Here is a 15,525-nt window from a genome sequence, read left to right on the forward strand (position 1 = left end):
TGTCTTTTGGAGTTTTCTCAACCTGTTGCTTTAATTTGGTATGTCATCATGCGTCTAATGCAATGTACATACATCCATACGAAGATATACATATATACGAGTGTATTGGTTTATGAGCAAATTACGGTTTAAATATTTGCAATAATGCTTAATTTAACTACTTCTTGTTTAAAATTAGTTTTATTTAAATTACAACTCATTTAATTTATTTATGAAGACTGTAACGTTTTTTCGCAAAAATAATTTATTTACTTTTTTTATTTTCAGCTTCCGCGAGGAGCGGTTTGGCAAACCCTCTTCCTACTATGTGCGGTGCTTTTCATAAATGGTGAGTATATTTGAAATAAATATTCTCATAACAATTTAAAATCTATATTAAAATCAAAATCAGCGCAAAAAAATCTCCAACAAGCTGCATCGAAAATTCTGGAAAAAATACAATACAAATACAATACATCCAGGATGGACAGCTAATATAGGGCTACTTGGAAAAGCGGTCCAATTTTCTCACATGCTGAGTAGTCGTTTTTGTAATATTCCAATTTTCCGAAACATAAATTATTTCATCCCATTCGAGAGCCCATTGACCATAACAAATACATAACTAAGATGTTCCCAGAAAGATAATACGTCCTTGAAATTTTTTAAAACATCAACTTCAATAACACTTAGATGAGTAACTGAACGCTACTGAAGTAGGTATATGTGTAGATAAAGGAATCATCTATTAATTAAAGCAATGCCGACGGAAGATTAACTGCCCTCCCTCTGAACGACATTATAAATGATTACTTAAACGGAACCTTGTAAAGTTTGAAATAACTATTCTAACTAACAGAGCAAATATTATGTACTGATTAAGAAATCGAAAGAAAAAGAAGTAGTACAAAGTTCCAAAGTTAAAAAATGGAAGGGTTATTTTTTGAAACGAGGTAAAAGAGAAAAGAAAAATGAAGTAGAAACGCATGACCAATGCATAAATACAAAATTTGGTATTAACTTTGTAACGTAACGTAAGTCAGAAAGATTATACAGAAGATTTTCGGGCCTTTGCACGTTAGTGACAGCGAGTATCGCAGGCGATGGAACGATGAGCTGTATGATCTTTAAGACGATAAAGATATGGCGTAGTGAATAAAGATCCAGTTCATTGACTCATGTCGTCCGAATGAATACAAACGCTCCGGCTCTGAAAGTACTCGATGTGGTAGCAGCAGGTGGTAGCAAAGGAAGGTGAAGGTTTCCTCTGCGTTGGAAAAATCACATGGAAGAGGGCTTGGCTTCACTTAGTGTTTCCAACTTGCGCCGGTTAGCATGAGTAGGAAACGACTGGCGTACCCTGTTCAACTCGGTCAAAATCTCTTAAGCGGTTATCGCGCCAATCAAGAAGAAGAAGAAGTTCTCTTCAGAAATGCAATAAGCCGTCGATACTCTTGATTTCCTATGATAAAGAGTTCCTTAGACGTAGTGTGTAAGTAAAGCGCTGATGCTCTGATATTCGGGAATTGCATTTTTTGTTTTCGATTCAGTTTGGCGCAACTGCTTCTTTAAGTTACGAAATGGTCTGTTGTTTATTAATTTATTTTTCTTTTTAAAAAAATGCCAATCAAAGAAATCCAAATCTGATAGGTTTGGTAACTAATGGAGATTGGAATTACATCTTAAAAACCTTCGTTTTTATAACTTTAACTCATTCTATATAAATGACCTCCGCTAACTATTACTTTCGCCCATTCCTCAGACAGTTTTCCGTTTCCTTCTCAGAAAATTTACATAGATTTTGAGGAGTCCATGAAATGATAAAGTATCCAGAAAACTGCTCATTTTCAAACCAGATAGTATGGGGATATCTTCCAAGTTTGTTAACTTCATTGAACAAGTACATATATCTAGAGACAAAATCTACAACATGAACAGGTGAACATTATTCAGATGATTTTGAAACGTTCTCTGGGGTAAGGTAAGGGTGTCTGATGTCTCCTTTACCTTTTGCACTATATTTAAATGACTTGCATGAAGATTTGGGCTGTGGTTTGAAAGTTGACGATCTAAATATATAGCTACTTCTCTATGCCGATGATGAAGTCATTTTGGCGGATGAAATAAATTCAAAAAATTATAAATAATCCAGAAGCTTTCTGTGTAAAATGGAACATGGAGGTCAACCTAGCCAAATCGGGAATGATGGTTTTCCGTCGTGGGAGCAAACTATCGAAAAAGAAAAATGGCAATATAAACAAGATAATATTATCATAACAGACATAATTGGACGATGCCCAATATTGCTTTCTTTGGAAAACCGTCCCCAGTAATACCGAAATATTTCATATTCTATATGATGTAAATTATTTTCAATGGAACACATTAAAAAATTTTGTTACTAGTGCATTGAAGTACAGAATAGCTTTGCAAATAAATATCTACCTAATTTTTCCGGCATACTACTTTCAAAGTTCACTTGGTACACAAATTGCATTTTGGTCACAATAGCAGGGCTCTAAAAATCAATGAGAAGAACTTCGTTAAAATTTTGTAGCTATTATATAAAGGCTTTTCCAATAACAGGTATTATCTATCGCTTTCGAGAGATGATTAACGATTTATGGCCGAAATTGGATGGTATTGATCTGGACAAAGTTTATTTTCCACAAGACGGCGCTATGTGCCACACAAGCAACGAAACCATTGATCTTTTACGGGAAAAGTTTCCGAACCGTGTTATCTCTCGAAGAGGTGATCACAATTGGCCACCGAGATCTTGTGATTTAACACCTTGTGACTTTTTTCTTTGGGCCCACGTGAAAGAAGAGGTTTACGCCAACAGCCCAGTGTCGATTCAAGACCTCAAAGATGGAATTCGTGAGGCCCTCGAGGACATGGGGCAGCCACTTTGCAATTCGATTATGGAAAATTTCATGAAAAGGATATTGTCCTGTAAGCGTGGTCGTGGTGGTCATTTGCCTGACGTCATTTTCCACTATTAACGACATACCTTCCTCTTTATAATGAAATAAACATCCGTTCATTTATATTAAAAAATAGTATTTTTCTTTGAATATCAAAATAACACCTCTTATTGAAAAACACTTTAGCATATTATATAATACGAGGTGTGCCTTTTATATTTCGGGATTTGGCAACCCTGGTGTTGCAATCTGGCAACTGACAGCTGTATCGCAAAGTTTGACATTTTTTGGCTTTTACGTACTCAGAACGTTTTGAAATACCAGCGCTATTTGTGTTGTTTACAGTAACTTAAAAGATTCATCTCGGTCCAAAAATGGAATTAAATCGTGAACATTTTCGTGCGATTATTTTTTACAACTTTCGACGTGGATTACTCGTAACTCAGCAACATTGCATGGATGAACTTAATTCATTTTTTGGCGATGAAGCTCCATCAAGGACCAGTGTTTATCGATGGTATGGTGAATTCAATCGTGGTCGTAGTTCACTCCAAGACGAATTTCGTGAAGGTCGTCCAAAATCAGTTGTTGTTCCGAAAACCATTGATGCTGTGCGCGAAATGATATTGCAAGATCGTCATGTGACCTACCGTGAGATTGAGACAATCTTAGGCATTAGTGGGACCAGCATACATTCAATATTGCATAAACATTTGACTGTTAAAAAAATTTGTTCGCGTTGGATCCCACACAATTTGTCAATCGCTCAAAAAAAGGCTCGTGTCGATTGGTCGAAGGAAATGCTCAAACAATACTATCGCGGGGTTTCGAAACACGTCTATGACATCGCGACAGGTGATGAATCATGGATTTACGCGTATGAGCCCGAAAGTAAACAGCAGTGGACTGTATGGGTGATTCAAGATGAGCCAAATCCAACAAAAGTTGTTCGCGCACGAAGCACTTCCAAGCAAATGGTCGCCTGTTTTTTCGGAAAAACTGGACATGTCGCAACCGTACCACTAGAACAACGCAGAACAGTAAATTCTGAGTGGTACACAACCATTTGTTTGCCAGTTGTCTTCCAAGAAATTAGGAAAACCAATCGCCAAAGACGGATCACTCTTCACCAGGACAATGCGAGCTCTCACACATCGGCTCAAACAACTGCATTTTTGAGCACCCAAAACATCGAATTAATGGGTCATCCGCCGTATAGTCCTGACTTGGCACCAAATGACTTCTTTTTATTCCCGTACGTAAAAAACAAACTGAGAGGTCAACGTTTTTCGACACCTGAAGAAGCGGTTGCGGCATTCAGAATGCATGTTTCGGAGGTACCTCATTCAGAGTGGCAAAAGTGCTTCGACAATTGGTTGAAACGCATGCAAAAGTCTATAGATCTTCATGGAGAATATTTTGAAAAAGAATAAAGTGATTTTCGATGATTAAAATTTTTTTTTGTTCTCTAATCCCGACATATAAAAGGCACCCCTCGTATAGTAAACCAGAATTTATTGACTTACATTTGTTTGTTAAAAGTCCACAAATATTTATTTAAAAAAATGTACAATAGTTTAATGCAATTTATAGCACTCACATAAAGAATTAATTGACTGTTCACATTAACTGTTCCTTTATGCTGTTGTTTTTGCTTTGCAGAGGTCCGTTCGGAAGGCAGAGTTGTTTGCTACTACACAAATTGGAGTGTCTACAGACCGGGTACAGCGAAATTCAATCCGCAGAATATTAATCCATATTTATGTACACATTTGGTGTACGCTTTTGGTGGATTCACAAAGGACAATCAGATGAAACCGTTCGACAAATACCAGGACATAGAACAGGGTGAGTTAATAGAGTGCCTGCAATCAGCAAATTGATTGAATTTAGTGGAAAAAAATTATTTTTAGTTAAAAAAATGCCAGTTACAAATTTAGATGTAAATAGCCGAATTGATTATTTTATGAAAATGGTTTGTTTATTCGAAAAATTGCTTTATTTGTTGCTTAAAAATATTCAAAATTGTAAAACTTAAAATCCTGTATAATTTAAATGTACAATAGGCCGGGTCGATTTGTGGGGAGGCAAAAAAATCGCACATTGCTCTGTGAAACTCATATTCTAGGGATCAAAATAAGAAGCTTTGCCGAAGGAACCATAGCTCTAAAACGAATTCTGATGTCCCCAATTTGGGTCGAACTTTTTAGTTTCTTTTCTATAACTCACTTGATCACTTGATCACTCACTTAATTTTTTCATTTACATATGTTCTGACTAAATAAATTTCTTAAGAGAAAAAAGAGATATTATTATAAATAAATAAAAATAAAGAAAAAACATAGCCATTTAGCTGATTTTTTCATATGAAGGCCAAAAATGGTGATATTTTGAAATTGGGGGACATCAGAATTTGTTTTAGAGGTATGGTTCCTTCGGCAAAGTTTCTTATTTTGATCCCTAGAATACGATTTTCACAGAGCAATGAGCGATTTTTAAATTGACCCGCCTTAATGTACAATATACAATCAAATAGAAAATATTAATACACAGATTAAACACGTGAAAAGGGGTGCAAGCAAACTTTTAAGTCTCTTTGTAGAAATATTTATGTATGCTTGTATTTATGTGCACACGTATGTATGCCTATAAATGTATGTATATTCAAATTTCTCATTAACCCAATCCAAACGAAAGTACATAGTAAACTCAATTAACACCCACCTTTACCATTTTTCTACGAACTTCTATTGCTTTTCACTCACCATCATCCCATCTGTACCACCACCATGCAGGCGGCTATGCCAAATTCACGGGGCTTAAAACATACAACAAGCAATTGAAAACAATGATTGCCATCGGCGGTTGGAATGAGGCCTCATCACGTTTTTCTCCGCTTATGGCGAATCCAGAGAGACGGCAAAAATTTATTAAGAACATTTTGAAATTCCTGCGTCAGAACCACTTCGATGGCATCGATTTGGATTGGGAGTATCCGGCACAGCGTGAGGGTGGTAAGGAGCGCGACCGGGATAATTATGCACAGTTTGTGCAAGAGTTGCGCGCTGAATTCGAACGTGAGGCGGAGAAGACCGGACGGCCACGTCTGCTGTTGACAATGGCCGTACCAGCAGGTATTGAGAACATCGAAAAGGGTTACGACATACCAAAACTGAACAAGTACCTTGACTGGTTCAATGTGCTCTCGTATGATTTTCATTCATCGCACGAGCCATCAGCTAATCATCATGCTCCATTGTACTCGCTGGAGGAAGAGTCCGAGTACAATTATGATGCAGAGTTGAATATTGTAAGCATTGAAGAAGAAGAAGAAAATATGCAGGATGTAGTAATTGAAAATTTGATTGGTTAATTGATTATTTCTTTTTGGTTTGGTATTACTAGGACTATTCCATCAAATATTATTTGAAAGCCGGTGCTGACCGCGACAAATTGGTGTTGGGCATACCCACATATGGACGTTCATACACACTCATCAATGAGGAGAGCACAGAAATTGGAGCACCATCGGAGGGGCCAGGTGAACAGGGTGATGCCACACGCGAAAAGGGATATTTGGCTTACTATGAGGTAAGTGGATTACATATAAAAACTGTAGGGAGTAAGCAAACGATCGTGGCCAATATAAATTGCAATATTTTAATTAAAAATCATTTTTTATATAAAAAGTGGGTGAAAAATATACAATGGCAAAACAAGTAAATAAGGAAAAGGCAAAAAGTTTACTTCACTCAACTATTTGCCAAACAAATAAAAATTTGTTGACCTCTTAGAGGGCTTCGTATTCTCCACCTGTAATATTTTTTTTATCCCAACTTTATAACTTGCAATTACAAGGGTAATGTTCAATAAACCTCAAATGACGCGCCATAGTATTCCAAAGTATGATGGGGTAAAATATTATACAGAGTGGTGAGCAAAAAGTTTGTTAGACTGATTTGGCAGTTAGCAACACCGACGAAAATTTTGCAAAAAAAGTTCAAAGATAATTCGCCTGCAGAGTCCCATTAGTATATATTTTTTAATTCCCAGAAGCCTTTCTACATTACATAAATCTTCAACAGTTTGCCAGTTATAAATCAATACTTAACAATTAATAATAACAAGAAAAATAAAAGTAATACTTAGTAATTAAAACATGTGTATGTTTTATAATTTTCTAGATATGCCAAAATCTAAAAGAGGACCCAGAGTGGACTGTCGTGCAACCAAATCCGAATGCAATGGGTCCATACGCCTACAGACGCAACCAATGGGTTGGTTATGACGATGAAGCCATTGTACGTAAGAAAGCTCAATACGTCGTCGAGCACGGTTTAGGTGGTATAATGTTTTGGGCCATAGACAACGATGATTTCCGAGGTACTTGCTCCGGCAAACCATACCCGCTCATAGAGGCTGCCAAGGAATCCATGTTAGAGAGCTTGGGGTATATTTTAATTCAACAAACAGTAATAGCAAATGCATATTTATGTAACCTTAACTTGTATCATCCAACAGACTTGGTATTAACGAGGTCGCTAAACCAAATGCCCCCAAAAAGCCTTCACGGTCACGTAGTCGTGAAAACTCATCTTCGAAGCTGAATCGAATTGGTGGCAGCAGCGAGGGTAAAGGCTCTTCGGGTCGGGTAACTTTGAGTAGTGGACGTCGTCGCGTGCAATCCTCACCCTCTACGACAACAACGCGTGAGCCCGAGACAACGATACGACTGACAAATCCTGAGGGTTCTTCGTTGTATATTGGTGGCCGTGTAACGACGCCAGCTCCACCAACTACGCCTGATCCCGGAACTGGTGAGTTTAACTTCCGCGAAGATACTTTTCATATTCACCATTATTTTTTCATTTATATACAGATTTCAAATGTGAAGAGGAAGGGTTCTTCCAACATCCACGCGATTGTAAGAAATATTATTGGTGCTTGGACAGCGGCCCGTCGGGATTGGGTATTGTGGGTCACATGTTTACTTGTCCATCGGGCTTGTACTTTAATCCCGCAGCTGATTCGTGCGATTTTGCTCGCAATGTGCCCTGCAAAATCAAAAAGTTAGTGCAAAAAAAAGTTGTATTTCATTTGTAAAAGGGTGCTAATGATACAAACTTACATTATTTTAGAACTACCACTGCAGCGCCTATCAGCAGTACTACTACAACAACCACCACACCCCGCCCCACAGCTTCCATCAATCGCATCTCGGCTGCCACTTCGCGTACATCATTTTTCAGAACTACCACCCCAACTACAACTACTCCAACACCAATCGAATATGAAGATGAAGAGGAGGAGATAGAGGAAGATGTGCCAACACACTTTAAAGACAGGGAAGCCGAAGAAGACCCACAGGTCATAAAAGAACTCATTGAGCTAATTCGCAAAGTCGGTGGCATTGAGGAGTTGGAAAAACATTTGCTACGCAAAGATGATGGCACGATATCAATTAAAAGTAGCTCCAGTGAGTCAAATGCGGCCACTACTCAATCACCTATTAGCAAAAGTCTGTACGATAAAGTGCTCAGCAAACCCAATTCATACAACTCGATCCGTAATCGTTTCACTTCGTCGTCACTATTTCGAAAATCTAGTCAAGCCAACACTGAGCAAACAGCGAACTCCAAATTTGAAAGCGATGAGTCGCAAGTTAATGAAGGAAGCATCAGCAGTGGATTCTCCAAATACTCCTCGGTAGTGCGTGGTAACAGTAGACAGGGTCCCCAAAATGAGGGTCTAGATAAATTGTCTGAATTCGATGGCTTCTTGAAAGAAAAAAAGCAATATGTTACAATTAATAGAAATAGAGGCTCTCTTAGAGGGCAGGAGGATGAAGATGACGTGGAAGAAAAACAGGTTACAGAGCACCAAAGCGAAGATGATGAAGAGGTGGAGTTGAAGAGTAGGGCTAAGACTACAAGGCGACCAACGAATACGGTGACTCCCTCTTACGCTAGCATACGACGTGCACGACCATCGACTGTTCGAACGGAAACAGAGGAGGAAGCTGTCAGCGATGAAGAAGTAAAAACCTCAAAGGAAAACGAAGAAAAACGAGCATATACTTCTTTGAATCGGAATCGTGGCAGGTACACATCTACTGAAAGCAGTCAAAAAGCTGAAGAAGTTATAACTAATGCAAATAGGTAAGATCTTAGGCGAGTTACTGAGAAATTTATCTCTTTGACGAAATTAATCTTATACAGGGTGGCTGATGAATTTTGCTACATTAAGAAACTCAAATAACTTTTTTTTAGTGTATGGAATTCATTTATTTTTTTTTTTTCAAGTTGAAGGTCATTAAATTTTATTAAATGTAGCTTAACTAGTTTTAAAAATAATTGAATTTAAATGCCCCCCATGCTCGTTGACACAAGTGCGGCATCTTAGTAAAAAGTTGTTCATTGCTGCTTTGAGAGTTGCGACAGGAATAGCCGCAATTGTTGCCCGAATGGATTGTTTTAGTTCATCCAAATTTGTTGGCTTTGTTTTATAAACTTGTTGTTTACATAAACCCCACAAGAAAAAGTCAGGTGCAGTAAGGCCAGGCGACCTGGGGGGCCAACGAAATTCGGAGTTTCTTGAAATCAGTTTATTGGGAAATTTTCGTCGCAACTCTGTCATAACAGTCTGGGCTATGTGAGACGTTGTTCACATTGCCGTTTAAATCGAAATGGGCCTCATCAGACATGAAAAGGCAGTTTAACATGTTTTGGTCTTCTTCCACCATTTGCAGGATCTTCTGGCAAAATTCCAAGCGAATCGGCAAGTCTGCTGCATTCAGTTTGTTAACCATTTGAATTTTGTAGGGAAATAAGTCTAAATCTTTGTGCATTATTGTTTGCAAAGACTGTCGGCTGACACCAAGTTGAGCAGATAAGCTTCTTGTTGAAACCCTTGGATTGCTTTGTATAGCTGCAGCTACAGCAGCGATCGTTTCCTCCGTCCGAACTGGTGGGTTTCGATCATAAGGCCTTCTTGCGACTGTTCCTTGCTCAGCAAAATTATTCACCAGTCTCATTATGGTCCATCTGCTCGGGGGATCGCCGCCAAGCATCCGCCTGTACTCTCTCTGTACCAAAACTACGGACTCCAGTGCGTGATAGCGGCGGACTATCCAAATTCTTGTTTGCGTGTCCCAGTTATCCATTTTAATAAATTTTAAAGATCAATCTGCAAATTAAAACAAAAATGGAACAGATAACTTAAAAAGAAAAAAAGTTATTCAATTTTTTTTTTGGTAGCGGCTTTCATCAGCCACCCTGTATTATGTTATATTTTATAATATATGGAACGATGCATATATATTGTATTTTGGTCCACATATCAATTATTAAGTTGTGAGGTAAGACAGTATTTCCAACATATGTATGAGGTACGTCTAGACGTATTGAGCTCTTATGATACCACTGTTTTGGAGCTCGATCGTGATTACCTTTATGAATGATTAAAAAAATCTCTCTCTGCCTCAAGCATGAAGAAAATAAAAAGCATACCACAAGGAGCAGCGCATCGTTTTTGCCAGGGAGTAATCAAAATTATTGGATCCTTACTCTTTTATGTATGCAATATTAATAAAATCTAAGGCGCTTTTTTACTTTTTACGGTCAGCCTTACCGGGATAAGTCATGCAATGACAAAGGATTGGAGCCGCAATTAGTTCGAAAAGCGTTTACCCGCTAGAGGGTCATTCGTTTTTTTGCGTAGCTATTTATGTATATTCAATGCATCAGCCCAGATCGGTGTTGCTTACAAAAGGACCGAGCTGACAACCCTACTATATGATACCTTTTTTGCTATGGCTAGGGCTAGCGTTGCTTGGCATTATTCGTGCCAGATAAGACTGTACACTCGACGCCTTCTTCACAGTATATTCTAGGTGCGTTTTAAAGCTTAAGCAACCATCAATCATAACCCCTAAGTATTTAATTACTGACTTCCTTCTACTTATTGCAACCGCTCAGCTAATTCCAGGGGTATAGATGTCAACCAAGCCTTGATCCTACCTACTGATTCTTTGGTGATTCTATCATTGCCACTATTAGCACCGCGAATCCAATGACTTAGGCTCTAGGAGGCATAACCAGTCTTAGAACACCATCATACATAAGTTTCCATAGTAGTAGGCCTAAAACTTGAGGGATCCCTGCTGTTGCTTTGTAGTCCTCAATGCCTTTGTCAGTTCTAAAACTCAGTTTATGGTCTGAAAAATAACTCCCAATTATTCTGATAATATAACTAGGAGCCCCTACTTTTATGAGGGTTTCCATTATACGCTGCCACCTAACTGTATTAAAAGCATTTTTAACGTCCAGAGCTACCATAGCGCAGTACTCTCCCAAGAATTTTCCCCATTGTATCTAGTAAGCATATCGGTAGGTAAGATGCGAGCTCACCAGGAATTTCGTTTCCCTTGGGTAATGAATCAATCGGAGTTGGATTGTTAAGGAGTGCAAATTTTCTGCTCTCGAAACATTTATCCAAATAATCTTATAAACTCCGCACCTTCGTCCTCAAGAACACACGAATTTGTCTTGTATGTATTACATTCAGTCACTTTGACCAAAAAAAAATTCCCATCCGCAATCTCACAAGTTGCTGCAGTCCTTATTGCTCAATCAGAGCAAACAGTAGCATTCTAAGATTAGCCCAACTGCAGCTCTTCGATGCACATCCGTTAGTAACTGCAATATTCACCCATTTTCTTATAGTGTCTTTGATAGCCGAGAGGGGGGTGTTATACGGGTTAAATCGTATATTAGTCAAATAAGTACCTTATGTATCGGAAGAAGGGTATAAAGCCCATACTTAACACAAAAACTCTAAACTATCTACTAAAAGAAAAGTGAAACTTGTCCTGCGAGGACAAGCAGGGATATATGAGACGTAGACTACACGAACCTGATGGGTAGAAAATATTTTATGCATTCGTTTTTGGTATTTTGCCATCGCCAACCCTCGGGGAATTCAGCATTGCAATATCTCTCTAAGCAAAGCGACGCTGACGTATTGAAAGAAATACGTCTTCCCTCGCAATGTCAAAACTATAGAACGGCCGAGCCTCGGCTTCGGCCATGCTTTCCCACAAAATTTCAGTTCGGATTCGGTTCGGCTTTGGCCAAAAAATACCGAACATTCAAAAATTGTGTAACGTTTTAGTTTTTCTCACACTTCTAATACTTTTGTTTAAAAGAATTGCTTTAAAATATATACCTGCTCCTTCATCGAGTATTAATAGTGAACAATTGTCCAGCGCTGGAGGTCAGCTCTTTACCGATAGCCGAGACTGCTAGAAAGATCAAAATGCCCTGGAAAAGAATCGATTTGGCTTTAGCCGTAATTGACTGAAGTTCGAATCGATTCAGTCATTCTAGTCAATACGTGTTTCTTACCGATTGTATATTTTTCAGCTGTTTTTTCGTTACATGAACGCATTAATGTATTAATTTTATAATTCATTGTTTAAAAATGTTTTTAAATATACCCATATATTTTAGGTATAAATATCTGGAACGTCCACGACCACAAAACAGGCTTAAGACAACTTTCACCAGCCAAGATGAGGAAAGCTTATCCGGAGACGATGAGGAGGATCAAGAGGAAGAACAAAATGTAACGGTACAATTAAATCGGGCAGCAATTGATTCCACACAAAAATCAACACAAAGCACAACACGCATCTATGCGAGTATAGGTCGTCGTACAACCACTACAACAACAGAGACTCCAACCACCCAAGAAACTCCAACCAGATACAATTTATTAGAAAACACATTTAACAACGAAACACCTGAACCAATTTTACCAAATACTACCACTGCCACAACAGCAAATGACTCACCCACCCTATCCATAACCATTAAAAATACTAATCCCGAAATCATTTCCACTGTCACCACATCCACATCCAGTCCTACCATTTCTACAACAAATGCTTCCGCCACCACAATAACATCAACCACATCAAATGATAATGAACTAGTCGATGCCCTACCCACAATTACCACTCTCCCTCCAACCTTTGAGCATGAATCGAAGCAACCCTTAGACCTTTCGCTTGATGTGAATTCCCTTATTGAAAAAACCGCCTCCACTGCAAATCCAACGACTGCAAGTGCAACCGAAAAACTGCAAACAGAAGGCGCTGAGACAACAACTGCTAGAACAACTACAACTACCGAAACATTGACAAGCACCGCCACCACCACAACCGCCACTGACACTGACCAACCCCCCACCGCCGACGAGGTAACGAATTTAAGCAATAATCGCCTAAAGACACAATATAAATTTACAACAAGAACACGTAATGTAACAAAATCAACAACTACAACTGCAAACACTGACACAGACCTAGATAATGAGAATCATATTAACAGAAAAAACAACAACAACAACAAAATTTTAAGTGAAACAAAGAAAACTAGTCTTAATACTGGTAGTAATAGTAGTACGGATGATAAGTTTAATAGTAGTGTTAGAGGTAATACCGTTAAATACTCTGGTGGTAGAAGACAACAACAATTAAACGAGTTACTAACTCGCAAAAATCAAATCCAAAATCAACAGACGGATTCCTCCAACATCATAACTACTACCGAATCAGCACCCACTAATGAGTTCCTGGGAACTGTATCTAGCCCTAGACCTTTCGGTTTCCCAAGGCGTCGTACGCGCCCGAATAACTCCAATCCAACAAACACCGAAGATACAAAATCCATCACTGAAAGTATAGAAGATGAACAAAGCGTAGCAAAAACGAGGTTATCAACAACAATTGCCTCCAAAACCAAGGTGAGTTCCAATTCAGATGTGTTGCAAGTACCAAAAGGATTGGAAACAAATGATAAGGTCAGCACTACGCGCACCCATACACAAGCAAAAATGCACACACACACGCATTTAGTAGATGTAGTAGATGGTGTTAGTGGTACAAATTCAAATAGTCTAAGGCATGTTGTAGATAGAAATCTTAGCTTAAGTATAACTGATTCACTTTCAGCAGAAAAGAGTGGCAGTCGAGCGAATGCCTCCAATGAGGCAAAGAGTAAGCTCGAAAGCAATGACGAACACCTAATTAATACACTTAGTGAGAATAAAAATAGGGATAGAGTTACGCAACTAAATTCTCTGACTGCAAATGCCAAGGACGAGACATTGCAGACAAGTAAGTATCGCGGCAAAAGTTTGACAGCAGAGGCGGGGTCAGAGGAAACTGACAACGCGAAAGTGACAGATGGTCATGCAAATTTCCGTGGTCGTGGCTTAAAGATGATAAACGAAGAAAACGCAGATGCGAAGAATGCAAACGAAGAAAATGAGATTCATACGGAAACAAAAGAAATTAAACAGAATAACAGTGCGAATCACTCGCAATCCACTTATGCTACACTCGTCAAAGACGACAACAATCAAAATTCAGTTTCCGAGCTGACTACTCAAACCAATGAAACCACCATAACGGATGAGGGCAATGGTAAAGTGAAGATTCAAACAACTTACACCACAATCACTAGTGGTGGCGATAACTTGGAGGAAAATAAGTCACTATCTAATGAAAAATCATATAAACAAACCGAAATAAATATCAATGAAAATGCGAATAGGGAAAATGTTGGTAAAGCATATGCCACTATTAAGAGAAATCGCACACAAGAAAACGAAAATACATTAGAGCTCAACTCCTCCAAATATTTGGATGACCTCAGCGACAGAAACACCACCACTGTCCAAACAAGCGACGACGGCAGTACCGTGCGTACAACAACTTATCATACAACAAAAACCAGTGAGAACGGTAAGATCATCACCACGACAATTGAGGAGATAATAACCACACAAATACAAATAGCAGATTCTGAAGTGATGAAAAATGCGTCCAATGTAGATTCGAAATACCAAACAATAACACGTCGCACAGAAAATCACGGTCCTACTACTGAAACCATACATTACAACACAATTGTGCGCGGTAACGAAGGTATACAGCTAAACGAGGGAAAGTCTTCTTCATTCTTCCGAAATCTCGACGAAGTTGCAAAGCAAGCCGAAACAAGTCGCGATCGCATCTACCAGGGTATATCTCGAGGTGGTAAATTACCGCAATCTGACGGTGAAAATACAGCGTCCGCGGTTACGGGAACCACGACCATAAAGTCGAATATAAATAATGACCAGCTTAATACCGATCAAATTGCAAGTAAATATCACACAATAAATCGTGGACATTCAACCCACACTCATCAAGTGAATTCTTCTACGTCAAACCAGCGTGAAAATAGTCGCTTCACGGACAAGACGAGTAAAGATGTCACGGGTGAATTCATTAGTGAAAATCTATTTAAGGCACAAACGTCATCGCAGGAAATAAAAAATGAAGAGACACTTGCGATTGCTACAAATGGGTCTAAGAGCCATTCTACAACAACTTCGACGTCTGCTGAAGCCTCATTGGAGGCTGAAAATACGGCAGACGAAGTAATTGACGATGAAATTCACTCAACATTAACGAACTTGGAAACTACCACGGAAAGTTATTTCTCGACTATTCCGTCAAAATCACAATCTGAGTATTCTACTATTTCGTCAACGGAAATCACAGAAGACG

General features: G+C 38.7%; 1 protein-coding gene across 6 annotated transcripts in view; it reads left to right on the forward strand.

Annotated features, from left to right (window-relative positions):
• The first annotated feature begins 265 nt into the window (after positions 1-265).
• Positions 266-15,525, forward strand: part of LOC129237137 (mucin-2) — a 30,372-nt gene continuing 15,112 nt past the window's right edge. Inside the window, exons 1-9 of one of the 6 annotated variants that reach the window (XM_054871618.1) lie at positions 266-328; positions 4,569-4,754; positions 5,702-6,216; positions 6,312-6,497; positions 7,091-7,356; positions 7,428-7,723; positions 7,786-7,975; positions 8,045-9,064; positions 12,416-13,712. In XM_054871618.1, the coding sequence (XP_054727593.1) occupies positions 4,718-4,754; positions 5,702-6,216; positions 6,312-6,497; positions 7,091-7,356; positions 7,428-7,723; positions 7,786-7,975; positions 8,045-9,064; positions 12,416-13,712 (3,807 nt within the window). In that variant the 5' untranslated portion in view covers positions 266-328; positions 4,569-4,717. Of the gene's footprint in view, positions 329-4,568; positions 4,755-5,701; positions 6,217-6,311; positions 6,498-7,090; positions 7,357-7,427; positions 7,724-7,785; positions 7,976-8,044; positions 9,065-12,415; positions 13,713-15,525 lie in introns of those variants that run through there. The other 5 variants (XM_054871617.1, XM_054871622.1, XM_054871623.1 and 2 more) reach the window with 5 other exon arrangements.

Source organism: Anastrepha obliqua, chromosome 2, assembly GCF_027943255.1.
Source record: "Anastrepha obliqua isolate idAnaObli1 chromosome 2, idAnaObli1_1.0, whole genome shotgun sequence".
Lineage (NCBI taxonomy): Eukaryota > Metazoa > Arthropoda > Insecta > Diptera > Tephritidae > Anastrepha > Anastrepha obliqua.